Raw genomic sequence first — 27,796 nt, 5'->3', positions numbered from 1 at the left:
GTGATAATATGGGCTGAGGAGCACCAGGGAAGGTCACAGCCGAGAAGGAGTGAGTGTTAGAGCCCCGAAACATGACCCCTGATAGCAGGGAGCGAGGGCGGGCATTGCCGACAAGGAGACGTAGAGGAACCAAGGCAAGGAAAAGGCCTTGTTTGGGCCCGGCAGTGCAGAGTTTTAATTTATCCTAGAGGTCCGACGGTCAAGTTCAAGACATGCTGATGGTAATAAAAAGCACATAAAAGCATATTCCGATCAATGTCTATAAGCAGATTGTTAAAATAAACTCATTTCCTTAAGCATGAATAGAAGCAGCGGGTCAAAGAGAGGAAGCATCTACAGCAATGTGTGTGTAGAAGTGTGCGCATGTGTGTGTATCAGAAGGTAACAGTTAGTGGGCAGGCAGGCAGTCAGTCAGTTGTCTCTATATTTAGCCCTGTTTGTGCCGGAGCCTTATTACCTAAGCTCTGCTGCAGCTGGAGCTGTTGATTTATCTAATCCCCCTTCACTGCCTGGCTCTCAGCTAACAGCCGTCCACAGCAGCACTCACACACACACACACACACATGCACACAGACACACATTTGCATGTCGGCACAATTAAGACACCTCTCAACACCCGCCGCATCCATAACAAACAATTACCCTCTCGCCGAATCACAAAAAAAAATGCGACTTGCACGCATAAAAGCTTCGCTCCCGCAGTCCCACGTGGTTTATTTCCTCTTGTTTGAGGATTTTTAATGCGCACTGTTCTGCCCCCCCTCCTCCGCCTCCTCCCGTCCCCGCGAGACTCCCTAACAAATGGGTTGTTGTTGTGAGAAACCTGTTGTTACACAGTAAATAAATCTGACGTGAACGCATTCACAAAAAGTCCACAAATGCATGTTGTTCAGGTTTTTTTTGGAGATAAAGGAATCACCATGGCAACAGAGGCAGGATGGGCAGTGCGCAGACAGGCTCCCCCCCATAAAAAAAAAAAAAAAAATCAGCCATACTCTGCCACAAACACACAAAACCCTCCCACACAAACAACGCCTGCTTAACTACTTCACCACGCTCCTGTGACCACAATCCCGCCCGTGCGCCGCTAATGACTCCGCGTTTTGCATACAGAGTAAAAACAGATCTTCGGGGACGAGAGCGCCGGGGTATGTGTTCGTGTGCGTCTGATGGATTCTGCATGTTCACACAGATAGATGCTTGTGTGTGTGCGTGCTATGCATACTACTGTGTTTCTGTGTTTGTCTAGGAGGCACGGCATTATTCTCACAGCTTCATTTGCAGTTAAGGCATCACATTCTTGTCTTTCAGCTACCGATTCAAGGTCTTTAATGTCACACACAATTATGCGAGTTCAACTAATTGCCCCATGGCAGATATAACGCTCGTTCAGTACATCGTAAAAAAAACTTGAATATCTTCACCCCTTGGCACCTTCGGTTCAACCAGTCATCTGTTATAAACCTTTACTGCGCCCAATCCTTCCCTGCGCATCAGGCATTCAACCCCACCCGGTGATGCCTTCGGGGCCGTTAAGGAAAATGGACCGTTGCTGTACGTACAGTATGTGGTGCGAGCACAAACGCGAGGACCCGGCGCGCCATAAAGCAACCGTCTGTGGCTGCGGAGGACGTTTAAATAACAGGAAGGGTAACACCTCACTGAATCTGAAGACATCCCCTCAGCGCAGGCACACACCCACCCACCCCCACACACAAACATTATAAGCAAAAATTTGTGATTTTCAGAAAAGGCATGATTTATGAGACGCATGTATGAAGAGAAGCACAGGATACCTATTCTGAGCTAGCACAGACATACATGTATACCCTGACTCACACGTGCCCAGTGAAGGCTCGAACATCTGGTGTCACCATGGGTGACACTCAGAGGCAGCACAGGCGCAGTCACCATGACAGTGTCTCTGCAGCAACATGGTTTCGAGCAGCCTGTTTGCAGCATAGCCCATACCGTACACGCCCTCATGTCACCTCTGTAAACTGTGTGTGAGTGTGTGTGTGTATGATTGTTAAGCAGTAAGCGGGAACTCTGGTGTTGCACTGCCTATTATTTGTTTTGAGTGTGAATCTGACAGGTGGATGATTGTGACATTGCACCTTTTAAGGAACATTTTGGGAAATCCTCGTTCTCTTCAACTTTCAACTCTCATCATCTGTCTATCAAATATGAAGTTACACCTAGCAGCTGATTAGCTAAGCATTAAAGTTGTAAACAGCTAGCCTAGCTCTGTAACAACTCACCCACTATCCAAAAAAATACTCTCACAATGCTGTTGCTATGCTGATTGTTTTTATCTTTGGACAGAGACAGGCGAGCTGTTTTCCCCAGTTTCCTCAATGCTAAGCTAAGCTAAGCATGTCCTGGCTGTAGCTTCATATTGCTGGCAAGATATGAGAGAAGTATCAATCTTCTCAACTAACTCCTGGAAATGAGCATTTCTTCCCAAATTTTAAAGTTTAGTTTGTCTCAAGCAGTTATTAAGGAGTTCTATTTTCCTTAACAGCAGCGCTATTTTGATGTGAATACAATGGAAGGGGAAGATGGAATTCCACATTTCACATGGCAGCTTAATGATGTGCACCACATGGTGAGCGACAACAAATGTTGTACTACTGGAAGAAAAGATTTGAATCATTATTTGTAATTTTGATCATACAATAAGTGCACAGGGTGAAATGCTTATTCTTCTAGGCCTTTAAGTTTTTAATAGGCTGCATGACGCTACCAGCTGAGGACCTTTACACGTGCATAGAGACACAGAGCTGGGGAGCGTACGTACTAGCATCAAAAAATTCAAACACATATTTACAATAATGTGGCTTCAGGGTCCTGAGTGGGAGAACTAAAGAGAACAGAACAGAAAAACCCTTGGGCCGACGTGTTCACGTGAACTATGTGTCACAGTAAGCGGTTAACATTTTGCCACTCCTTGTCCCACTTCTCCCGGCTCTGTGTACCCAGTGACCATCTAGCTGAATCAGATCATTCCCATGCACACACTTGCACACGCACGGACGCTGCCAGGTACTGATACATAAACATTCTCATATATACAGTGTGTACATGCAGGCAAATTATGCATGTGACCACAACATTCAAATGTGGCCTTAAGGTGATGTCCCTAATGCCTGTAGCGCTGACTGAACTATAGTGCTGCAATGTTGGTTATGTACTGTAGGATATGTGTTTGTCTGATAGTCTTTCCAGTACAGTAGTTGGGGAACAGGGGTGTGAGTCACATAAACACACAGAGCACAGGGCCAGGCCAGGCCAAGCCTGCGGCTGCTGGCATGGCTACTACATCTTGCCTCCAAATAGCAGGGCCTGAGGGCAGCTGTCCCCTGAACACACCATATCCTACCCTCATTAAGGCAATCTCAATAGAACAGAGGTGTAGCAAGCAGAGCTGGAAAGAAAGTCCTTAATGATGCTTTCAAACACACTGTATGTAGGTGATGTGATGGCCCCTGCTTAGTGTGGTCACCTTGTTTACCTACAGTATGCTTTCCTTAAGGTGCCAGAGGAGTTGGATCTGGAACTGCCTTCTTGTGCTTCCAAGAGATATAAAAGCCCCAACTTCCAGCATGATTCTCTTCCCTGAAAGTGCCCGCAACCTCTTTTTGCTTTTGCTCTAAATTTGAAGGGTAAAAAAAATTCTAAAAATGCAAGGTGTGTTTTTTGGGCGATTTAATAACACTTCCTGCTGATGAAGAGAGCAGATAACATTTCCTTGAGAGAGAAAAGCCAGTGTGTATGCATTAATGCATTAAGTTGGATGATTAAAGCCACACTATATGATGTAGGCGAGTGATTGTGAGGATCATTCCCAGGTCGTCAAATACCAACACTACTCTATGCAGGAACTTTCTCCAGGGATTAAGGAACCTTTGGAGGAACTCTGTGCATTTCCTCTGCAGGCAGGGTCTAAATTATGTTCCAGAAACTGAACATAACCCCCAAATAAGCCCCCGCTTGGAGTGCAGTACTCTCCAAACGAATAGGATCTTTGGGGGTCACACTGAACACTGAACATCCTAAACCAGTTTTTGGTTATTTTTTATTGTGCTTTTGACACAACGTGGAGTCCAAAGTCCAAAAACTGCCAAAATAATGTGAAAAAAACTCAGTTATACTCAATTATAAACAGTTTGTTGATACATTTTTTGTCACTCAATCATTGTTGCAGCACCACTTCTCCCTTCGTCTGATGACAGCATCAGAGGACAATGGGCGAGGTAGAGAGGCTTTGTATCTGGACTCCACCCCTACACAACCACACAGCTGGCAGGGGCACACAAGAAGAGAGGACAAGAGAATCACCTCAGTCCTCTCTGATCTGCATCAAAGCAAACCACTGAAAGACACGCTCAAACACAGAATCGCCAACAAATTTGAGAATCGATTCCTGATGAATCCTCAAGATGTAGCATCCCACTGACCAGCTGCATGAGTGATTAAGGCCTGAACCAAAAATTAAAGGAAACCTCATTACCACAAACTAATTGTGACATTTGGATGGAAACAAGAACGTAACAAAGAAAGTTTTGTGGTTTAGAAAAGCTGTTTTAGAACGGATTGTTAAGTTAGGTGATGTACGAGGATGACACAAGTAATACGTTGGTGGTCTGAGGGAAAATGGATATGAGAGCAGATGCGGAGATGTATGTGCCTGCGAGATATCAGGAAAGAGTGGGAACGTGAGAGAGAGCCATGCAGATGCAGCTCGATAAGGTTCAAGAATATTGCAAGCTACAATAAGATGTGTGTCACTTGTTATTTCTAAGTACATGTCATTCTATCATCGCTAATATAAATGGAAATGGACAAGTGGAATAGTGAATTTGCCGTAATGTTTATCACCTCTGCAATTTGCGATGTGGAGAAGGGGATGCTGAAGCTGTTTAAAATTCACACTTACAGGCTGCGTGACCTTTCCTTTGATGTGAACGTGGCGTAACATTCAGTTTCTAATTCTAATACAAACGCCAGCGTTTTGGAAAGGATTAGCAACGTCCCACCAGTGTCCCACCAGGCTATGGTTGATGCATTTGGACCAGATTTGTCATCCAACCAGTAAACAGACAAGTTAAAAACATACTTTCATACTTTCTGAATAATTTGCAATATTTTTGTTCATATTTTTGGACATTTGCAGGGTCAACATAATAACTCAACTCTAAATTTAAGGGTAACCTAACACATTTTTTCACATTAAGGTGTGTTTACAGGTCTTGGAGAGTACTACTGCGCAAGTGGAAAAAGTAGTATAAAGCCATTTGTGGCTGCAGAGGAAGCTGCATGTAATTTGATAAATTGCCTCCAGTGATGTCACTCAGTGGCTATGGTGCATTGGGGGTAATGTAAGCAGCAGGTTTTGAAATAGAAGAGGAATGCTCAGGATGATATCTCTGGCTTTGTTGTCAACCTGGTGTTTCTGTTAGTTATACTGTACTGCCCTAGCATTAGCTAGCTAGTGTTAGCAACATCAGCGTTTGCCCACGTTAGCAACATTAACATCATCTAGCTAGTGTTATCAATGTTAACATATGTTAGCGTTAGCAACTCTAGGTAGTGTAACAAACTGGAAATGACTCGAGGTGGCAGATGATCAGAACAACAGCAGTATTGTGATATGAATGCAATGGCTGGCAGGAGATTGAATGCCACATTTAGTGTCAGCAACAACACCTTGAACATCCACATTGGGGGCATTTACACCAAATTGGATCTGTTTCCATTTTGGTATGTGCAAATAAATCTGATCCATTCTGAGCACACCAACCACAACTTGGCTCCCGGCTAGACCCAAAATATTGCAGGCTTTTCTTTGATTAGTTTGAACCGAAGTGGGAATGTCATAATCATGTGTCAATCATCCGCGTTTAATGGTTTCCTTCAAAACTGGTGAAAACGCCATGGTCCCAAGAATCGTCAATGGAACCGGTTCAAGAACCAGAGCTAACCTGGTGGAAAGGAGGTAAAACAAAACACTTGCAACAGGATAGACATTGACACGGAGGTGATGTGTTGAAATAATGCGATGGCAACTGGAAGAAGCATCGACACCTAGATGAAACAAGGCGAGGCGGAGTGGAAGTTACTGTAAAGGTGAACAATACAAAGAGTAGAACAGAGCTAAGCAAAGAAAAGTGGAAGTTATTGCTTGTCCTCTTTGTCAAGAACACCGTTATCTACCTCTCTATCTTATCCTCCACATCTACCCTCTATCGCCTCATTATCACTCCTTACCTTCCTCTTCTGCCCTTTTCTTGCTTTAATTAGAGACCTTTTCCCATCTACCCTCTCTATCCTCACTCATCTGCACAACTGCACTTTTTTTTTCCCTGGACCGTCTTCTGCTCTGCCCTCTGCCACCACTCCATTCCTCTCCTCCATCACTCTTCCTCTCTGCATGTCCTTTTCCCCTGGCAAAAAGCCCTGTCTCATCCATTCCATTCCCGTCTTCTCTCTGTCACACACTCTCCCTCCCATCCTCCCTCTCTCTCTCTCTCTCTCTCTCTCTCTCTCTCTCTCTCTCTCTCTCTCTCTCTCTCTCTCTCTCCCACCACTCACTCTCGCCTTTTTTCCCCTGCAGCTCTGTCGACGAGACGAGTCGTCTGTGTGTACCATACACTGATCTCAGCAGACACCTGTTCCATCCTCCTCCCTCCTCTCATCCCGCTTTCTCCGCACACACACCCATGCACATGAGGGGATGATGGGGGGAAGCGTGAAGCAAAACGCTCCAGTGAATAATTTAAGGCTCTACAGCAGGGAACCAAAATGGAGCCTGTCAAGCAGACAGATCCATTGAGACAGCAAAGAGACAGGTCGCTCGCTACCTGGAGACCGACACTGTGTCTGGGAAAATGATAGACTGACTAATGATTCTTTCTTATCTCATTAAAATTAAACCGCACTAACCTTTTGAACAGTAAAACGCTGAGAACATCAGCATCCCTCACCTCGCTTAAGTGCTGCAAGGTGACCTGATAGACCCTGAGATTAGTGTTGCAGTGCTGGCGATATGAGTTTGATTCCTACAGTGGTCAAACATTGATCCACATATAATTGATTCCCTCCGGATGAAAAAAACTCCATAGGGCACAAAAGCCGTACAACACACAAATAAAAGTGCTGACTACAACCATACAGGCTTCTTGTGATTGTCCTTGAAGGAGAACTCTTTTTGGTTCCTGGTGGAACTACCTTGAACCCAACATCAGGGGTGGATCAAGAACTGGTGGTCGATCGACATTGATTTTTTCAGGGCCGATACCGAAACTGATTATTAGAAAACCAAGTGACAGTTCACTAATATTTGGAACCAATACATTTGCAGTACAATTGTGAGCTACTTTACTTGAGTATTTCCTTTTTTCTGCTACTTTACACTTCCACTCCACTGCACTGTAACCAATTAGACATTGTTGTGGGCGGGACATTGAGTGTGAGGACGCTACATCGGAGCCATAGTAGCACATTTTTATAGTAGTTTATTCAGCAACACTCACAGTTCGATGGCTTTGTTCCACATGATGACGTAGCCTGAGAGGGTAAAGGACTCCACGTTGACGATGTGGATGTTCCCTCGTTCTGTGCCGATGTACAACCATTTACTCTGGAAGGGCAGGTGGCAGAACGTTATTCTGTGAAGAGAAAGGAGAAGAGGCATGAGGGTTTTTTTTTTAATTTTTTTTTTTTTTTAAAGGTAGCGAGGATGACAGAGGAAGAGGAAGAGGAAGGATGGACAAAGCAGGGAAAGGTACACACATACAGCGGCGAGACAGACGCTTCTCTCAAAAATCACTTGACATCCCATTATAACGAGACGAATTATGCAAAACTCTTTGAGGATTATTTACCACGCCATCAGGTCGAAGCAGTCGAGATGAGAGTGGCAAAGCAAAGAGATTTCTGAGTCATTCAATCAGCCCCGTTCTCTCCAGACATACAGGATACACCAGGGGAAAGGAGACACCCATAATTCCCCTGTTTTCATCATCACCCCCCTCATCTCCTCTTTTCATCCATCCATCAGACTTAAGTTTAATGAGAGGTTATAAACCCTTCGCTCCTTAACTGTGGCAATCCATTCATCTTCTCATCCCTTTTTCATCATTTTGTTCTTTCATCCAGCCGCCGATTCAACCTCCAATCTGTCTGACGAATAATAATGTACAACCTTGGTAATCCGGCTTGCTAATATTTGAAGGTTGTTCGGCTCCTCCAGTGATCCTTTTGATTTTTGCACGGTGGATTGAGCTACACCTTTGAGTGGCCTGTATCTACAAGACAAAGGATCATCAGCTGGGACACACCGCCCAGGTAGGATGGGAAATAAAGTTGTATCTGGATCTTTCTGGCACCACCATCGCATTTCTCCATTTTTTTTTCCCCCGTCAGAAAGGACACACTGGAGTGTTTCCCCTTCCTCAATGACAGATTGGCTTATTTTTGAGTATAAGTTTTCTAGCTGAATTTGCTGTCAAAGCTGGATTAAGTGGATATACAGTGGTATGACAAGAAAATATCACACTGTGACAAAACAAAGTCAGTTTTCTTCCCCTAATCACATTAAATGCAGCATGATACCAGCGGCGTCATGCTACTGGCTGACAAACCCTGATATCAGGATCATTTTGGATCCTGCATTTTTTTTAGAATTATTGATTAATAGTCATAATAATGTTTTTACAGAAAATATATACTGCACCTTTCTACAAGCTCTGCAGATAAGTTGATATATATATATTCTGTATAGATAAACATACACTTAGCACATATCAAAACAAAAATCTGTGTAAACATGTCCTTGCGGTGTCTATGAGTGTCCTGTTTGTCATAATGCTCCACAATTCCTGCAAAACCCCCCCACCCCCACCCCTCCACACACACTCTTACTCTCCATGAGTCTATCTCACACTGTTGCTCCAGGGTGGTACTGGGAGTAGCAGCTCCTACTACACACACACACACACACACACACACACACTCATCTTCCCTCTCTGCCCCAGTGATCCGCTCTCAAACATGAATATATTCATTTTTTGGAGGAGCGGCATCGGGATACTTGACATAAATTTCATCAGCGTGGCACAAACTGTGCAGGAGGCACACAAAACAACACTTACACACACTAACCCACATTTACATACAGCAGGAATATGACCTCGCCAAATCACATTTGGAGTTGCACGTGTTCATTCGAGTCTCTTCTGTACCGGGCAGGCTAACAAGGAGCAACGTGAGTTTGCTTTGTATTCTTTTCTCGTGCGTTCACTTTCCCAAAATTGTTAGACGTGTGGGTTTACAAAGCACGAGACACAGGATTCATGATCCACTGTTGTGTTAAAGACCAATAAAATACTTGTTTTTGTTAAATGTAAGTTTAAAAAGTCAGTGCATCCCACCTTCAAGTCAACAATGATTTTTTTCAAGAGCTTAGCCGCTTTAAGATAACCATTAAATATGAATGCTTTAGTTGCTGAACTGTTGGAATGAAATATTGTGACAGATATGTTTAATATAAGAGCGTCTTTTAAAAGGAGGCAGGGTTGTAAGAGTAGTGAGCTGCATCACCAACAAGAAGAGTTGATCGTTGACACATGCACTCGCGCAGACTCACTCAACCAGGCAAGATGACGAAGAGCTACACGACTTTTCATGACAACTTGTGGCGTGCTTGTATCCGGTGGGCAGCCTGTCTACTGGATTTAATGTCCTTTTTCCATCTGCACAAACAGATGTGCCTCGTCGACGTGTGCGAGGATGGGACGTGTTGGTTTGCCAACCTACAAACACTGTCTGCGGGGGACAATTTGTCTCTGTATTTCATGTGCCTATGTTTATGTAATTACATATGTACTATATGGCAATGTACATTCTATATAAATATGTTCTGTGCGCACACACCGGCGAACTCATCAAGTGTTCCTGGGGCCAGCGTGAGAGGGCAAACCGAGAGGCAGTGTCAGGAGCATAATTATACAAATCTGCTTGGTGTTTAGAAGCGTGCGTGTGTGTGTGTGTGTGTGTGTGCAACTGCACAAACGTGTGCGTCGCTTCGTTCACACTTGGGCACGTGTCTCCTGGTGAAATCTCCAGCTTCGAGTGGTCACGACGCACAAAGGCAGCTGCCAGCTTGCAGGCTCAGGGCCAAACACATTGCCTCAGAAATGACAGACGCCTGCCGCACACACACACACAACTCCGAGGCTAACTGCACTGTGGGCTAGACGAATTGGAGCATGGTTCACTGGAAATGAATTGGGGGAGAGGGGGTTACTTTTGAAAAATCACCGTTTGTAATGCATGGTTTTATGTGATGTTTCCATCAGAGAGGATCGCTGCTACGAATGAGAGTAATCCGTACCTGCCTGTCAGTAGAAAGACACCAGATTGAAGACTTTCATCCAAACGGCCTTGATCCACTGACATGTCCCTCATTATGAAAAACCTTTATTGAAATGCCCTTGAGCAAAGCAGTGACCAATAAACTGCTGCATGGCTGACAAGACAATAATGCGGTACAACAGTGTGATTTGGTGTCATCACAGCAGAGAAACAGTAACAGGACACATAATATAACACTGATTTATGAGCAAATATAATGCTGGTGTGCACAATAATGGCAGAATGGAAATGGAAATGGACAAGCGAAATATAAATAAATATATAACCCAGTATGTGGGCCAATCATGTTAAATAAATCTAAATATAAGACTTTTATCATACTATATAATGAAATACTTAAAGGGGCAATATGTAGTTTTGGAGAAGACATTCAAACTCTGAATTTTTATTATTTCTAATATTAATTAGATAGTAATATATAGTCAGAAATATTTATCTTTTCCATAACTGAATAAAAAGGTCCCCAGAACACTTTTGGACACTCGAAAGACAGGGTCCGCCACATCCATGTCCATTAAGGTCAGTTTGTTTGTTCACTTTACTCATGAAAATGAAGAGAGTTTGTTTATTAAGTTTGTTTAGGTTGCTAGTTAGCATTAGCAACATTAACATTAGCAATGTTAGGTAAGGCTGGTTAGCTGAACTCTGTAGCAACGTTAGCTTGTGTTAACAAAAGCTGGCTGGTGGACAAACTGACAGCCACTTGAGGGGACAGATAATTTGAATTCATAGCAGTGTTGTGATGTGATTAAAGAGCTTTCTCTTCTGATCAAAATTTCCCTGAAACTACATATTGCACCTTTAATAAAGCTGCATCTGTTATTCCTCAGTCCTCAGTCCAGCATTTTTGTGCGAAAGGATCAGAACACAGCAGAGTTTTAGAGATATTGAGAGTATTTTGGCATTGAAGATGATATATATTTATTTTTAAAGTTGTTGTGAATGTGAATCTCCCTTAGATGTAAAATGTCAATTGTAAAAATGACAGATTTCCTGCTGTAGTAAGAAAACACGAATAAAGCAGCAGTCAGTGACACACAGTATCAATTTGGCAAAGCTCCACGCTGGAGGGGCGAGTGTTTTCTAATCTGAGAGGCCAGAGACCCCAATCTTCCCACAGGGTCTCAATTAAGCAGAATCTAATCTGATAACACACTGTGCACACACACATGGATTGTCTCTGCAGCACATCTCTCTGCCACTTTCACACTCTTTCTCAGCTATACTAAGCACCTACAAAAAAACACTGCAGTCCTGTGCTTTTTTTCATAATTAAAACAAGGCGTCAGTTCAACCTCACAGTCTTCTTTTTTTAATATATGCATCTGCAAAGTTTGAAGGTTAAGTCAGAGATGGGGAATAAATCCTGCATCAACAGTCCAGCAACAGTGTTAATCAGACTAATATCTCGGCGTAAGCTCTTCCCATTTCTTTCGAGTATTTTAAGTCATTTAATTGATGCACATGCTATGTCGACAGCTGCTAAGTAGATATTTTCAGGTTTTAGCGTCTTCTTTAAAAAACACTTCAAGACAGGTTGGGCCACCACCTGCTGGGATAAGACCTGAGATTCAGCTTTCTGTGTTACTGTTGAATATTAAGTGACTCTGATCAGCTTCCAGAAGCGTAAGCAGCTAAAGTAAAATATAACAAGAAATCATCAAAAAATCTCCCCTTCAAGCGAAAAACCGTAGACAGATCGGGTCTCATTTGTGTCATTTGCGTACCGGTGTGTCTTCACGTACTTGACCCTGGCTCCCCCCTCCACACTTTCTTATTATCTCCCATCATATCAACCCGCATTTGAGATAGCATCCACATCTGCAGTGCATTCCTGCGGGGCCAGGAGGTGACGAGAGCATCCTACGCAAGAATGACTCGGCAGGATTTCTTTTTTGCGCTCCCTCCGTCCCCACACTCCAGCCCACGGACTGACTCACTGCTCTCTGGCTGAGGCCCAGTCTGTCTCAACTCCTCCTCTCCTCCCTCCTCTCCTCTCTCCTAGTGCCTGTGATCTGATGTGAATGGATGCTGACGCTGTAGGGGCTTTCTGCAACACTGCTTTCACCCATCAACTCCGATTCTGATCAGGGGGGAAGGAAGGAGAGAAGAAGGAAGGAAGGTGCGGGGAGGAAGGAGCCGTCTGGGGTATTGGAACGGGCTCTTTTTTAATTTCATTTTGACCCTCTTAAAAAAAACAAGTAATGGTTAGCCTTCATTTTTGATGCCAGCAGGCACAAAGACAGACGTCGGCGAGACGGCCGTGCTCCTTGAATGCTGATCCATTAAGCGAACAATTCAACATTTCAAAATGAATACACTTAATAACTTTCTTGCCAGGAGTTACATGAGGAAATTAGTACTACTCTCATGTCTGCATGGGGCTCTAGCCAGGAGGCGATCAGCCTAGATTAGCAGGAGGAAACAGCTAGCTTGGCTCTGTCCAAAAAGACAACAAGCACCTTTAAAGCCTCACCCATGAATATATCTTGATTCTAAAAAACTGAGGTTTTATATGGAGTTCCATGTTCCAACTTTTAACCTCTCAGAGTCTTGTTCACTGGGTGGACAGATGCATGTAGATACCCTCTAAGACCACACACAATGTCATATATGGCATGTAAATTGGCAAGTCTGTCCCTGCTTGCAGCTTATATGCTAAGCTAAACTAATTCAGTAAAAACTCCAGCTACATGGTTATTGTGCAGATATGAAAGTGCCTCTCATCTGGCCCACAGCAAGAAAGCTATTCAGCAAATGTTCCCAAAATAGACAACTATTTTTGCTTAAAACTTGCTTAAATTTCTGGAGTAAATACAGACAAAATGCCAGTATAGATCGGTTCCCCATTAAACCCTGCTTTCACTGTGCTACTTGGTCTGCCCCGGGACTTTATTTTTCAATTTTTGCAATGATAAAGGACAAATCACGGCAAGCAAGCGCATCTGCTACTGCTCAACCAGAACAGGAAGAGGCACTGTTTTCCCCAGTCGCTATCCCAAGGTGAGGGTGGAACAACTGGAATAACTCCACACTGCAAAAGAACTAGAACCCCGCTGATGATGGAGGCAAAGGAGGCAAAGAGGGAGAGTTAACCATTGAGTGAACGGACGGGCATTCACTCTATGGAGAGCTGATATGTGTTTCCTCTCACCACTGGCAAATGAGACAACTCAAAACTGTCATGACTGTCTGACTAGTTAGCAACAAAGCCTACCTACTTGTTGATATTTACATTTGTTTCATAGCACTTAGATTGGGAATTCTAGTCAAATTCTAGTCAAATTGGGATTCTTACAGTTGCTACTGGCTTTGGACAGCAGCCAGACTGCTAGCGGTAACTTACAGCTTATGACTTACAGAGGTGTGTCCAATAAAGCTTTCTGTTGTGAATCTCTGTGTTTTACCGGCATACCACAGGAGTACTTGGGGGGTGGGGGTAGTTTAAACATGAAGGGTTGTTTCCCTTTTACTCTGCTGCGCCCTGTCAGGAGGCTGCGGTGGCAGTTCTGGTTGGGTGACTGTCCCTTTGTTGACGTAGGAATTGGCCCCTTTGTCCTCTACACCCTGACAAGCTAAAGTCAAGCTCTGAACAACAAGTCAAAGAGAGGGGAAAACAACGGAGCGAAGGCAAAAACCGGGAGACAGGATGGAGTGGCAGTGGGGTGAGTGCGATTTTTATAGGTTTTACAGATCTGTCTGAGTCAATCTAGCAATGTGGCTCTCTAAAAAAACCTATTTACACCGTTCATAGAAAAGGGAAAGTTAAGCTCTGATCTGCAAACACATGTATACCAATGTTTATTATAAAGCCTAAATGCTTAATTTCTATGCTACACTGAATTAGCTACATTTGATTTGAGCCTAGTCTTAAAGAAATAATACCCGTTACAAGCATATCACAGGTTCAAGTAAAATTTTGCATCGGTCTATACCTGCTTATTCCTGTTCAGGGGCCCTGAGAAGCCCAGCGTGCTGTGCCAAAAGAAACAAGATTTCCTTTGACAGACTGCCAGTATGTCGCAGGGCTAAAGGGCAACACAGAGGACAATGCGTGACATGCATCAGTTCATCCATTACTTTGTCTGTGAGCCCATAAAGAGGCGGGCCTTGGTGCACATGAGTTGATTCCACTCAACCCAGACAGGATGATGATTTTCCAGGCGTCAAGCAATGCGCGGACGCTTTGTCTTTGTGCGGTTCAATTGAGCGCTTGACTAAAAAGGATTACAGAACGATCACGTTATGTTTCATTAATGTTTTACACAGCGTCCCAACTTTTTTGAGGGTTGTAGCAAGACCGTCACTCACGAGGCTCAAGTGCCATATTTGCATTTTCCAAATCTTGCTTATTATGTATGCATGAGGACTAAAAGGTATTCATCCTCTTGAAATTTTAATGGGACGAGAACCGGGAATAAGGAGCGGAATATATCGTCCCTCTTGTAGCTTCTTCCCTCCGCTTTAGTTCAACTTTCCCCCGGTTCCAAATGTCTCAAGTGACCTCGCAGCTCCCCTCTCCCATCTCCACGTCTCCTGAGATGCAGTCACTCTCCGCTCCTCCGTGTTGCCGTGTCTCGAGGTCATTTGCGTTGGACGGCCGTGCTTACTAAAATGTCAGAGGCGGTCAAGCGCCTCCTCAAGAACACAACGCGCCTTAAAAGCCGCTGCCGGCCACCTGTCCATCACATCAGTGCCATCGCAGATCATTGGCTCTGACGTTTAACCCGTTCACCACTTTTCACGGTGACAGACCATTTGCCAATGATATGATGGGCTCCGATGGGTAATCACCGCGTGTGTGATTGGAGGAGACAGTGGACGACTTCCTCGGGGTGAGGTGACTCTGCACACCTCCCCCTCTTGTGTCTCGGTTGTCACGTTTGACAACATTGGCAAACGAAACAATTTGATTTTGGAAGGAGGATTTAATGGATGTTTTGTATGTTGTTGTCAATCAAAATACACAAGCAATTTACATGACAATCATCATTTTACAGCCATTTTGCAGGAAATGTATTTATTTTGAGCAAAATGATATTTGTGTGTCATGTAACACCGACGCTACAAGCAGGAGCAGCTTTGAATTTTCACTTTGGGTGCATTCAAGGACAGTCTGAATTTTCACACTTGCTAATCGGCTGCCGAACAATCTCTTTTCCACGTGATTGATAATTTGTCTCCTGAATCAGATTTTCCAATACCCTAACTAATGCAATGCTTATTTGCTTCGCCGTTCTTGTCAGCTCTTGGATATTGGATTGTCCTTGATGTAGCACCGAGGAGGGTCTGTTAGAAAAGCCCCCCCCCCCCCCCCCCCCCCGGTGCTAACTGCATCACCGCATTTCTCTATGATAGTGGATTGCAGAGAGGTGACAGGAAATTGAGGGATACAGACAAGGGGGTGACATGAAACAATAGTTTACTACTGTTGGTTGGGTATTCATTGCGTTATCATTAAGTGCATCCATGTGTTTGCTAGCAGAGGTGTGAATCATCACTGGCCTCACAAAGTGATTACGACCGACATGTAAACAAATCAAACGGACAATGATTCTCGATGCGTCTAAGTGCGTCTCACTGAATCGCATCCTCCGTTTTCTATATTCTTGCACACGGCTTCTTTCTCACACCAGTTCAAAGACAGGGTACTTCCTGAACGTCACAAACGCAACTCCGCTGTACAGAGTTGGACAGCGCCCCTTCAATTCCCGGCTGACGTTTGCGTCACAATGTATCTCTGAAGCGGTACACTTCAACTCCTCTTATCTGCCAGTTAATGGCTGTAGTTCTCTAAAATTAATGGAAACACCAGACTGCCAGGAGAGTTATCTAAAAAGTTATGGCGTGCTTTAAAACTGGTTGGCACCGATATTAAGTACACACAATTTATAGGTAATAAGACTATGAATGCAAATTCACCACTCAGGTTCCTGAAGGGGCCTCGTATCTTAGGACTTCAGCCCCACCACACAGCATTTCTCATCATGTTTATTGACTCAACCTGAGAAATTTTTCATTTCGCACGCTATCCGCCATCCCGAAGCGGGTGCATCTGTGTAACAAGTGTGCTCCACCGTGGGTGTAGTAATCGCCTGTGTCTGTTTATGTTTGTGCTCTGTTTTGCCTGTGTGGGTTTGCAACCCGCTGGTATGAAAACCTTCAGGTGTTTGGGTCGGTTCACACCTGTGCCCCGGCAATGGGAAAAGCCTCAAAGGCAGAGGAAGTGACCCAAATAATGAGCGTTCAGTTAAAAACAGAGAGAGAGAGAGAGAGAGAGGGGGGGGGGGGAGGGAGAGAGAGAGAGAGGGGGGGAGGGAGAGCATCTCTGCCACCTCTCTTTGCCCTGTGCACAGTTTTGCAGGCGCGTGGACACATTTTGCCAAACGAAATGTCGTCTGTTTGCATACAGCGTGACAAACGAGCAAAAACAGTTCACACAGGCGGTGAAATGTGTCACTGCCCATGTTCGGAAAGGACACAGTTCATGTCGCGCCAGAGCAAGTGTGAGAGGGCCTGACTGAGGGGGAGGATCAGAGAGAGATGGCGAGACGGACACTTCGATCGCGACAGACGGTATCTCTCATCATCTGCGGTCTTGCGTTCACTTCTTACCTCTCTCTGTTGAACTTGAGGGAGTGGAGGATGGCGGGTCTCTTCTGCCTCAGGTTCCACAGGTGGACACTGTCGTCAGCCAGAGCACTCACCAGCGCTCCCTGTCACAACAGAAGGGGGGCATTCTTATTTCATTTTTGAAGATTAACATGCAGGAAATGTCCATAAACGTATCTATACATTCTCTCTGTTAGCCGTGACATGGGTTGAGTCAGACTGCGTTCCCTGGACTCTTTAAAATCAGCCACCTTTTTCTCCCAGGTAACCATGATGATTCATAAGACGTATGTATGAGCGTATGTGTGTAGGAGGCACTAAAAATCATCTCCATCTCCCCCGAGGGGTTTTTTTTTTTTTTGAGCTGCTGAGTCACAGTCTCACACACACACAGACACACACACACACACACACACACACACAGCAAACACATACGATTGAGCATTAAATGCTGCTTTTCTTATCAATATGACGTCAATCAAGATGAATGCTTTCTGCATGTGAACCAGAAAGTGCTGTCATTACTCATAGCATGTTTCCAGCGCGTCAGTCGACACTTGACAGAATGCTGAAGAACGGTCACTGTGGCCCGCGGTCGCTTTACATGACATATAGACAGAAGTGCCTGTTTGAGCTGAGCAATTGCCCCATGAGGGTCGGCTGAGTTGTGGGGCTGATTCATATCTGTGATTTTACCACGGGTTAGCGAATGCAAAAAAGTTACGCAACACACAGCAGCTCTCATACGTTCCACTTTAACAGAGGTTGATGGGCTTCATAAAAAACCTACTAACACGTTCAATACTGCCACTGATTGGCAACAAGTCTGACAGAACTCTTATGCACCAGAGACTCTGACCAACAGGTGTGTCGGATCAAATATGGTGAAATATGAGTATGAATGTCCAAAATTAATTTATATGAATTATACTTCTCGAAAGTCTTCTTACTCTTATTACTCTACCCTTTCTTCAACTTTTTTTTTCCTTTTTGTCAAATATTTTCTTATTCAATTGCACAATATTGAATTTCATATTATATAATATTATTATATATATAATATTGAATCTCATTATTAAGACAAAACAAAATATGTTTGTCGAGTGTGGTTTTGGGCGGGGCTGGGTTCATCTTTGAGGGAGAGAGTCAGGTGAAGAGCCGGACCTTCTCGAGGATTAAACACCTGCAGCCACATCAGATTCTGCTCTGATCCTGTTGCTGTTTACCGATGAGAGGAGAGCTCAGAGACTACTTTCTAACTTCTGGGATTAAAAAGTGGATTTGTCTTCACTCCTGTTTATCAACCTGCAGCAGGGATCAGCGGAGGAGAACAAATGAAATACATGATTACCTTCAGTACACTTGTGGATCATTAGATATCAAAGCTCATTTTTAGACATTGAAATGCAGAATTCTTACTTTTTTTGATATTTATGTGTATATATATATATTTATTTATATATATTTATATATGCGCCCTCGCAGGCTTGTATGTTCACAGGTTTTGGACTATTTTTACTCCAACAGAACAGTCTTTTGTCCTTTTTTTTGGTGCATTTTTCCGACACATTGTCTCCTTCCCGTCGAATATGGATTTGGACGTAGATTGCAACGACAACAGCAGCTCAGAAAGCATTGGGGTCAAGCCTAGTGCAGAGCATTCAGATAGTGCTGATACCAGGAAAATACAGTCAAATGGCTGATTCTACTCTTGATACAGTAGCCTATAAGGAAGATAACAAATCACTGCGATCAAATGTGGAAATAGTGCAGGGAGATAAGCAGATAGCAGTGGCAAGTTATTTTTACATTACCAGCACCATCATCCATAAACCCCTTCCCTGCAACAGCACACAGAAGGAACTACTTTTTGAACATTTTAAGGCATGAAATGCGATTACCAGGGATGAGCATTCATGAATCAGCCTCTAAGTCTTAAATTAATTAAATGACATACAGCACAGTGAACTTTTTTATAGACTAAAGTGAAACACTGGGGCAGGATAATGATATTTCTCTCCCAATGATATTATTACCCGTGCAGCTACCTGCCTGTGGCTTTGTAAGACAGGCCTAGTTGTACTGGCGAGTACAGATGCCTCAGTGGGGTAATAAAGCATTGTGCTTACTCACGTTGTCTTTAACCCACCTCATTGATGAGAAACTGTAGCTGGATGACGGCCGCTCCAGTCTCATGCTGACAGTAACACTCCACGCCTGGACGACCAAACCTGAGAGGATCTCTGTCAAGGAATGTGCAGTCAGAAACCAAAAGTATGCACTGAACACACGTAAGGTGTCTTTTTCTTTTTTTTGGGGGGGTATTTGTTGAGATGCACTACAGCACAGAACCTCGGCACCTCCGGGTTTGAAGGTCATTTGCTCCTCACAAATTGCTCCTGATTCAAAGGTCACGACATCTGTCACCTGGCTATGCTCGGAAGGAAAATGAAATATCCACATCGACATTTTTATGGTCTACCAACAGAGCTTGAACATATTCATCACCTACAACGAGGAGAGATCTTCTCTGTGCAGGACGTCACCCTTTGTAACTGCAAACATGCCTATAAATCTCTGAATGAAGGCACCAATAAAAGTCAAAACAAAAGGGGGGAATATGGGCAGTGCTGCAGAAAACAGAGAACTGTAACGGAGAGAAAATGGAAGGAGGGCTCGGATATTTAAATGTATAGAAAATGAATTGGCAGAGAAGAGGTGGATATCATGGGAGCAGATGATAAAATGATAGCAGGAAGGGAGAGAGAGCGAGAGAGCGAGCAAGGGTACAGTTAAACAGAGATGGACAACTCAGAGACGAGCGAAAAACCGGCAGAGAGGGGTGGAAGGATGGATGCTGGAAAAAAAAAACAAGAGGAAGAGGAGAGGAGGGGAAGAAGAAGGGACCAACAGAGAATAACAAGCTTCTCCTCCTGGGGAGAGTGAATGGGTGAGCTTACTGATTATATCCATTCATTCTTCCGCATTACTCTCAGGATCATGGCGGGAGGTGGCAATTTTTCATACAGGGGGCACGTAGAGGTGTTACACCCTGGGGATGACACTATTGCTCATCATTAGTGTGCGTGTGTGCGCGTGTGTGTGTTTGTATGTGTGTGTGTGTCTGTGTGTGTCTCTGTGCCCAAGCGCAGGCGTGCGTGTGTCTTAGTGGGGAGTGGGGGATGGTGGCCAGCTACTTTAAATTGCCTGCTATGGTTTCTGAACCAAAACCATTTGAAGCATGCAGTGAGCTATGAATACAGATGGATCAAACATTATTAGGATATTTCATGGATCTACATAGAAAACAGAGAGAATAACAGCGAGAGGCCCCATCCCAGTACAATGTTTGCCCCATAGCGCTTAGCCCTAACCCTCAGTTTTACATTAGCGCATCCCGATTCCTGCTGGGTATAGGGGTGGAGTGACGTGTTTAGTCTGATTCATAGTTGCACGTAGGCTCTGTGCCTATGCTGTGACCTACGCGAGTGGCCTGTACCGTTGTGAACATTAAAGCATGTTCGTGTCTCTGTTGCTGGCAGTGGTGATAGAGCGTATTGCCAGGACTTTCCCTGGTAAACACACTGACCTCTTCGACTCACAACTACGTCTCTGTGTTAATGGTAGTGGGGTTGTCAAGACACCATTTCTCCTGTGGACATCCCTCAGGGAACTACAGGTCACAGTCCCTGCAAGATCCTAATGGAAAAGCCAGAAATGCGATGCTACCAAGCAAATCAATCACAGTCCGGTCTGTGTCACTGCAACATGCAGTTACATTTCTGGGATGGTGTATGTCAGGCTATGGCCAATGGCTAGGATGTACTGGGCATGCATCCAAGCAGAGTTTTCAGGCTACACTGCCCTCCCAGTTTCTGTGATATTATGTTACTTTTCCTTGTTGGAAGCATAACACAATTACAACTAGTTTGCTGATGTCTCAGTAGCTAACTAGCTAGCTAAACCTACATTGTTATTGCTGAATTATGCATGACAGTTCCTCATTCTGACATATTTCATTGTTTCAGCTCTTTTAATATCAGTGCTGACTGGCAGGGTAGGAGCACGGGTTGCAAATGTTAGCCTATAAAGCGACGATGGTGGCCAGGTAACAAAGCAGTGTTTCTTTTTATTTGAAGACCTGACTGATAGCAGTTGTGAAGGAAGTGAGAGAGCCAATGCTTGTATGGTCAGATAGCTGACAAATGGCATTATGATAATACCTGGATTGCAACGATAACACGAGAAACAACCAGAGATGAAGTCAGCATATTGGAAATGTCTGGTCGTGTCTGTTTACAAAAATGCCATCGATGACCACTGATAAAATCTGAAGGTCTTGAAAGGTTGTCCCATTTCATCAGGGGGGACTTCAACCATTACCCCTTGTAACTGTGACTGAGTCGAAGACTGAGGAAGAACAAGACATTCCTTTAATTATCAGTTGAGCAGATATAAAACAGCAGTACGTGTTGGTAATGGCAATGTGGTAGCAATGGCAACAGCAGAACAAGCAGAGCCCACCTAAAAATCTAATTCACACACCGATAATCAAGTCCTCCTCTCCCACAGTGCAAACTGTGCCTTCAGCCCGCAGACAGGCTCCAGTGTAATTTATTAGGGTGTAATGCATGTAATCATTCCTGAGGTGTGTTGTGACCATCCCAATGAATAAAACCACCGCACAAACAGAGCCGGCGCCACACACCTCGTTTTCAGCCAAGTGCCTTGAAACTCATCCACTCCAGATTCTTTTTCTCTCTAGACTGTGTTTAATTTCTTCTTCTTCACAGTTTGCAGCCTTTGGTCCAACAAAGTATTAATCTCCATTCAATGGATACTATTTCTGATGAGCATGGAGGAGAAATTAGCAGCTAAAGAGACATTTAATGGCATCTTAACAGGGGCTTTCAAGAGATTAGATATTAGATTTCATGAGATGGCTAGAAATACTCTCCAAGCAACTGTTTCCTAACAAGCCCAACAAAAGTGAATTCCACAATTGTGATTATCTAGTCAGTTCTAATCAGGACATTCTAATGCAGCTCAGATATGTGAAACCTCTGGATCTTTGGGGGGAAAAACATATAAAAGTCTGAGAGACTCATGGTGCTCCATCCAAGCAGATTTATCAGAGAGAGCTGACGGCAGTTCTTAAATCCCAGCAGAGCATATGCTAGACGACCCCCCAATCAGCTATCAGTGTGACAGAGTAGCCTCTGTGCTGCCCCTGAACTCTTCAGGTGGATTAAGCTTTACCCTCCCCCTCCTGGACATGCAATTAAAGGACTCCAGCTCTGAGCCAGTGATGCCCTGACCAAGAGAAATCTACCAGCTACCACCGGATCTAAGCCAGTAAGCCTCCAGGAGAACTGAGCGGACCTAAAACTGCCTAAAGGTCTCGATAAAGATCTGAGTCTTCCCCTATAGCACACCTGAGTCTGTACCTTGAAGTTCTAATATCAAAGCTGGAACCCTTTCAAACCATCACTTCACTGGGATCTATAAGACCTAGAGTCAGCACAAAGGTTGGGGACCTTCCTCTTCCCAGCTTCCCCTTTACGTCATAGGGATAAAGTTCACTCGTTGGTCTCAAAATCGATATAGAAAATAATTTAGATCCTCCTCAAAAGCACGTAGATATATCAACATCGCCCATTGCTGATGATGTCAGCCTTAAGTTTTGAGCAGTAATCTCTTGTGGATTCTTCATCGAGCTGGGAGCTTCTTGTTTTTGGTTCCATACAGGAGAAAACACACAAAGAGGGTATATATATGCCAGTCATCACAACATCAATAACTTCATCTAGACCAAGATGAGAGGCATTCTAAATAAGTGCAACATCAGCTGTCACGTAGAGACCTTACAGATGACGTTCACAAAAGAAGAGCCCTAAACAAACAAAACGAAATATATAGAGTGACAGAAAGTCTCTGCTGCACTGAACACTTTTTAGCTTTGTACGCAGCATTAAATTCAAAAGAAATTAGTACAATAAGAGAGAGAGAGAGAGAGAGAGAGAGAGAGAGAGAGAGAGAGAGAGAGAGAGAGGCATGAGAAAGCTCATCAACACACACACCGAATCACTGTCACAGCGAGTGGACGAGGACAGACGACCCCGATGCTCTGTCCACTTGACCTAGTATGGCCGCGATGCTCCAGGACACTGCTGCTGGCCGAACTGTCACATACTCAGAGAGGGACACTGACGTCCATGTAGGTCAAAATGTGCAAGTAAGGTTGCGCAAGTTTAGATCAGCTGTTTTAATGAGGATCATAATGTACAGCAAAGTGCCTGAGAGCTTTAATTATGTTGTTTTTAATTATTTCCAAGCTCAGAAGAAAGAGAGGAAGTAGCTCCTGCTCTGTTGCTGTTTTTTTCCAAAAACATAAGAAGTAGTACCACCTTGAAGAGTCTATTGAATTGCTGCCTATACATGAAGGTAATCACTGGAGGCAGCCATTTGTCTTCATAAACTGAGGCGTAATCTGCGGTAAGTTAATGAGTGCTCTCTAAATTGAGGAAGGAGGGAACTAAATTTAAAAGCACATCGACGTCTCCCTCAGCTCATGTTTCGTTTCTGCACAGAAAGCCGTGTGGCATCATGTCTTTGTTTGACCTTCAAACATGCGACTGCACCTGTGTTAGTCAGCGTGGTCGGGGCCTGGCGACAGTACAGTCCATCTAACTCAAAATGAATTAATTGAAAACTCTTTCCTAATGTTGCCTGGCAACCAAATCTTCCAGGGGCCTAAGAAAGAGAGGGAAGGATTTAAGGTTGTGCTTTTTAAACTGCTCGCACTGCCTTCTCTCTGAAGCGAGGCAGCCATCCCACAAGCACATTATCGTGAAACGCACAAACACACCGACACAGGCGCGATCATAGAAACATGCCGCAAAAATAAATTCAACCCATCAAAGAGGGGAAAATGGATTTTGTTCATGTTTTCAAGTAAATGTTGCCATAATAAATTATCATTAAAATGCAGCAGGCCACAAAAAGACACTGAATCCAACATGGGAAGACTAAGCTTCAGTACACAAAGAGGTGTGCTTTGTCAATTAGCTGTAGTAAAGCCCCCTTCTGTACATGTATGTGTGTGAAAACTACAGCACACTTGTTTCTAAGCACATTTTAAATCCGTGCATAAACAAGGCCCCAGGAATGAGGCTCGAATGAGGTTGAAAAGTTGGTATATTGATACAAAGCGCAACACAGACAAACCAAGACACACATTAAGTGTGTGGCTTAAACATCACACAGGCTCTCTGCTCCACCACTCTACACAACTACATCATCATGCTGCTGCCTCTTCTTCCTTAATGGCTTAATGGCACCGGGTTAACGCCACCCACGGTTTATCTCAAAGCAGCCATCTCTCGACAATCGCACAATAATGGAAACAGACGTTCATTCATTTTCTCTGCCATTTTTCTGTATGTTTGGCTTAAATGTGCATCATGTTTGAATAGAAGCTTGATTATTAATAACAAATAATTCACCACACATACTGTAGGCCTTTGCAGCTCCGACTGCATGTTTAACCATTGAAGACACTGCAAAAACACTTTCAAAGTGTATTCATCTAATTTCCATTTCTATTATAGCTCTTGTTTGTTACTCTTTGCATAGGTATTGTATTTTGTGAAGCATCTTATTTTATTGCATTTTATTTGTTTAATTTGTCTTTCTTGTACTGTCTGGTGCTATATTCTGGGAAGCACCCTGTAACTTTGGTTTTGAAAGGTGCAACGGCAATAAAGTTTATTATCATCATCACTATTATTATCAGTATTATTTTTCAAAGGGGCTCTATATAACAATTTACCGATATTTTTCAACTTTTATTGGCCAGATGAAAGTGAATTATAGCATAATGTGCATTCTGCGGACCATGTCTGGTTGATAGCAATGGTTACTAGTTAATCCATCACAGACAGTGTTGTTCTCTCAGACAGATAGCACAAGGACAACATGCCGAACTGGGTCACAAAAAATACTTGGGCCTGCTCTAGTAAAGCGTATGTGTGGGAAACACTGTTACAAATATAGGCTACATGTATAAGGACAGTCAGGCTGCTGAAGGTGTATCTCTTAATGAAAGACTCAGGTTGTTCCAGAGTCTCTTCAAAAACATCTCATTAAACTCAATATAAACACAATCATCTTGAAGGCAGCATTTCAGCAATAGACAAATGTCTCTTATAAGTTTCATCTATTTGCAGAAAACTTCCACCTATATGTTTTTTCACAGATTAGCTGATCATTAATAATGACTCGAAAATAATAAAAACATTCTGATATATTGTGACCAGAGAAAGGACCACTGTGTCTTGAAAGGAAATCTTTTTCCGGTGTTATTTATTTGAATGCCCTTTCTGTTGCTCTCAGTATTTGATGGTAATTCAATCTTAACCCGGTGCATGAAAGCTTTTACATTTGTTTTTGTGAACCTCCGGCACTGGGCAGCTATTTACCACTGTTGTGTCAAAATGTGTTTCCTATAAAATACATGTTTCCCCTGGCAGTGAGCCTTTGCCTCGATTTCACGCCACGGTGGGAAATAACATAACTTCAATTTCTGTGGGTTGTTTTCACATCACTGGCTTTTGACATGGTGTAACAACATTTACAAACATTTCATGGGGTACAAGAGGGGAAGACAGATGGAAGACTCAATGCGCTTATAATGAACGTGATCAAACCTTAGGTTCTCCTTAGGGGAAATGCATTGATACACCCGGAAAAAATCTTCATGAGCAGAGGAGGTGATTCATTTTATTTTGTTACACTGTTGATCATGGAGTAGAGTCGACAGTGTTTGTTTAGCATAGAAATATGCTGGTCTGGTTGGGTTGAGGTTCAAAAATCACTTGGTCATGGTTAGGAAAGGGGTTTGGAATTAGGGAGGGTGAAGGTAGCACGATGGTCCCCCTGCCTCATCCAACAACTCAGCAGTTGAATAGGGAATTAACAGTATGGCATAGACTGGTGCACACTGTCTGCAGGTCCTAGTGTCCAGCATTACCCCAGGAATAAGCATAAAGGAACTGAAAAATGTGTCATAGAGCTGCCCAGAAAAGGGTGAAAGACTTGAAGGGCAACCGCACCCCGAGGGATAGGTTTCACAACTACATTCAGATGGTTAGGGTTAGTGCAACCCACAAGGCAGGGCATGATCCCACAAAATGTGTCAGGCTGACAAAGCAAAGCCAGTTAGGGTCAGAAAATGAACCTGGAGGATCAACTTAAGGCACCAGTCTAGGACGGTTAGAGTTCGGGCAACCCACAAGGCAGGGCATAAACCCTAGAAAACTGTTAAGAAGGCCCCAGTGGGAAAGAGTTAGGGGTTAAGGTTAGGCTTGAACTTCCTGTTTTGGGTGCGACAAACACACCAGGTGATGTCCCAAGGTCTCATCAAAAAAGTCAGATTTTTGTCGCCACAAAGACAGCTGGACATTGTTCTTAACAACATCCACTGGTTTCAACCTTAGGAATTTTGAAACGCAGCCTTGAACTGCGGTCACTGGCTCAGCAGCCCTCTCGCCTGTCAACCCACCACTAGCCCCAAGTCAGGTCATAAACATGTAATGTGAACACGATGTGACACATATTGTGGACATGTACAAATGTGAATGCATCAGTAGTTTGCAGAAACTTTAGCTGCTAACATTCTTTCCCGGAGAGTGGGCGGAGTGGTTTGACAAGTGATATCGAACTGCACTTGACCTTTTCTCGAATCTTAATATGACACGCATCACTTTGCAAGAGAAGTTCCTCAACATCTCAGTTGCAACAGTCACATTTCTTCCAGTATTTTAACAAACATGACCCGAAGTTACACCGCAGTGCCTCGGCTCCCTCCACACGGGACAGCCTCAGTAGGAGATGTGTCACAGTTGCTGACAAGAGCATTCCTCATTCCATTTTAACAAAGAGAGGTCTCTATCTCACTCAGCGGCCCCCCTCGCCACAGTGCGCTGACGCTAAAAGTGGACAGACTGACTGCGGGCACCAACGGGAGCGGGACAAGTAGACAGGAAGAGAGAGGAAGACGTAGAGCGAAAAGCAGAAAGTGGGTCAGCTTCATGTCCTGTCGAGTCCAATGAAATTTTTTTCGCACTATTCTGGAAGTCAAAGTTTTGACTGATAATTCACTTTTGTATCGCTCCTCTTGTATTTATTTTTGTCGAAGCCACAGGCAACTCACAAATAAAGGTGAGTCACTGGTTATCTGGCAAAGCAAAGTTGTCATAGAGAGAATTGGCTGGGTACAGTGGGAAAGCAGACTGCAGGTTTTATGAAACCCTGTTGTCCAGGAATAGAGTTGATCTTGATAAGTGTAATTGAATAGGGATGAGCCTGCATTTCACATGAGACGAAGGCTGGCTCACTGCTTGTCTGCCTACCTCAAACATGTCATGCGTCGGTATATTTGTGTGTCTGCGAGAGAAGTAAATAGAAAAACGGAGGAGAGGATACAGCATCAGACAAGAATAGAAAAGCTCCAGAGGGGCGAGGGTGGACAAAGAAGAGAGGCAAGAGTATGTTTTAATAAGAGCCACAGGCAATGAAAAATGATGGACAAGATAAAGAAATTGATGTGAAGAAGGGGGGGAAACAGTAGATAGCACAGAGGAAGAGACGCTGGAAGAGAAAACGGAAGAAGAGAGAGGTGATTAATGGAGGATAAAGGAGGAGAAGGAATAAGGGAGAGGCGCTGAGAGAAAGCACCAGAAAGCAC

The 27,796-nt window shown here is 43.8% G+C and overlaps 1 protein-coding gene across 2 annotated transcripts in view; it reads right to left on the bottom strand.

Moving 5' to 3' along the window:
* The window catches only part of stxbp5a (syntaxin binding protein 5a (tomosyn)), a 98,913-nt gene that overhangs the window by 40,140 nt on the left and 30,977 nt on the right, over window positions 1-27,796 (bottom strand). For both annotated transcript variants that reach the window (XM_037087353.1, XM_037087354.1), the window contains exons 4-6: window positions 19,199-19,280; window positions 17,053-17,153; window positions 7,536-7,670 (exon numbers count right to left, since the gene is read on the bottom strand). In XM_037087353.1, coding sequence (XP_036943248.1) covers window positions 7,536-7,670; window positions 17,053-17,153; window positions 19,199-19,280 — 318 coding nt within the window. The remainder of the gene's footprint in view (window positions 1-7,535; window positions 7,671-17,052; window positions 17,154-19,198; window positions 19,281-27,796) is intronic.

Source organism: Acanthopagrus latus, chromosome 22 (genome assembly GCF_904848185.1).
Source record: "Acanthopagrus latus isolate v.2019 chromosome 22, fAcaLat1.1, whole genome shotgun sequence".
Taxonomy (NCBI): domain Eukaryota; kingdom Metazoa; phylum Chordata; class Actinopteri; order Spariformes; family Sparidae; genus Acanthopagrus; species Acanthopagrus latus.
The sequence above is the reverse complement of the archived record's forward strand: the minus strand, read 5'-3'. Positions and strand labels throughout refer to the sequence as shown.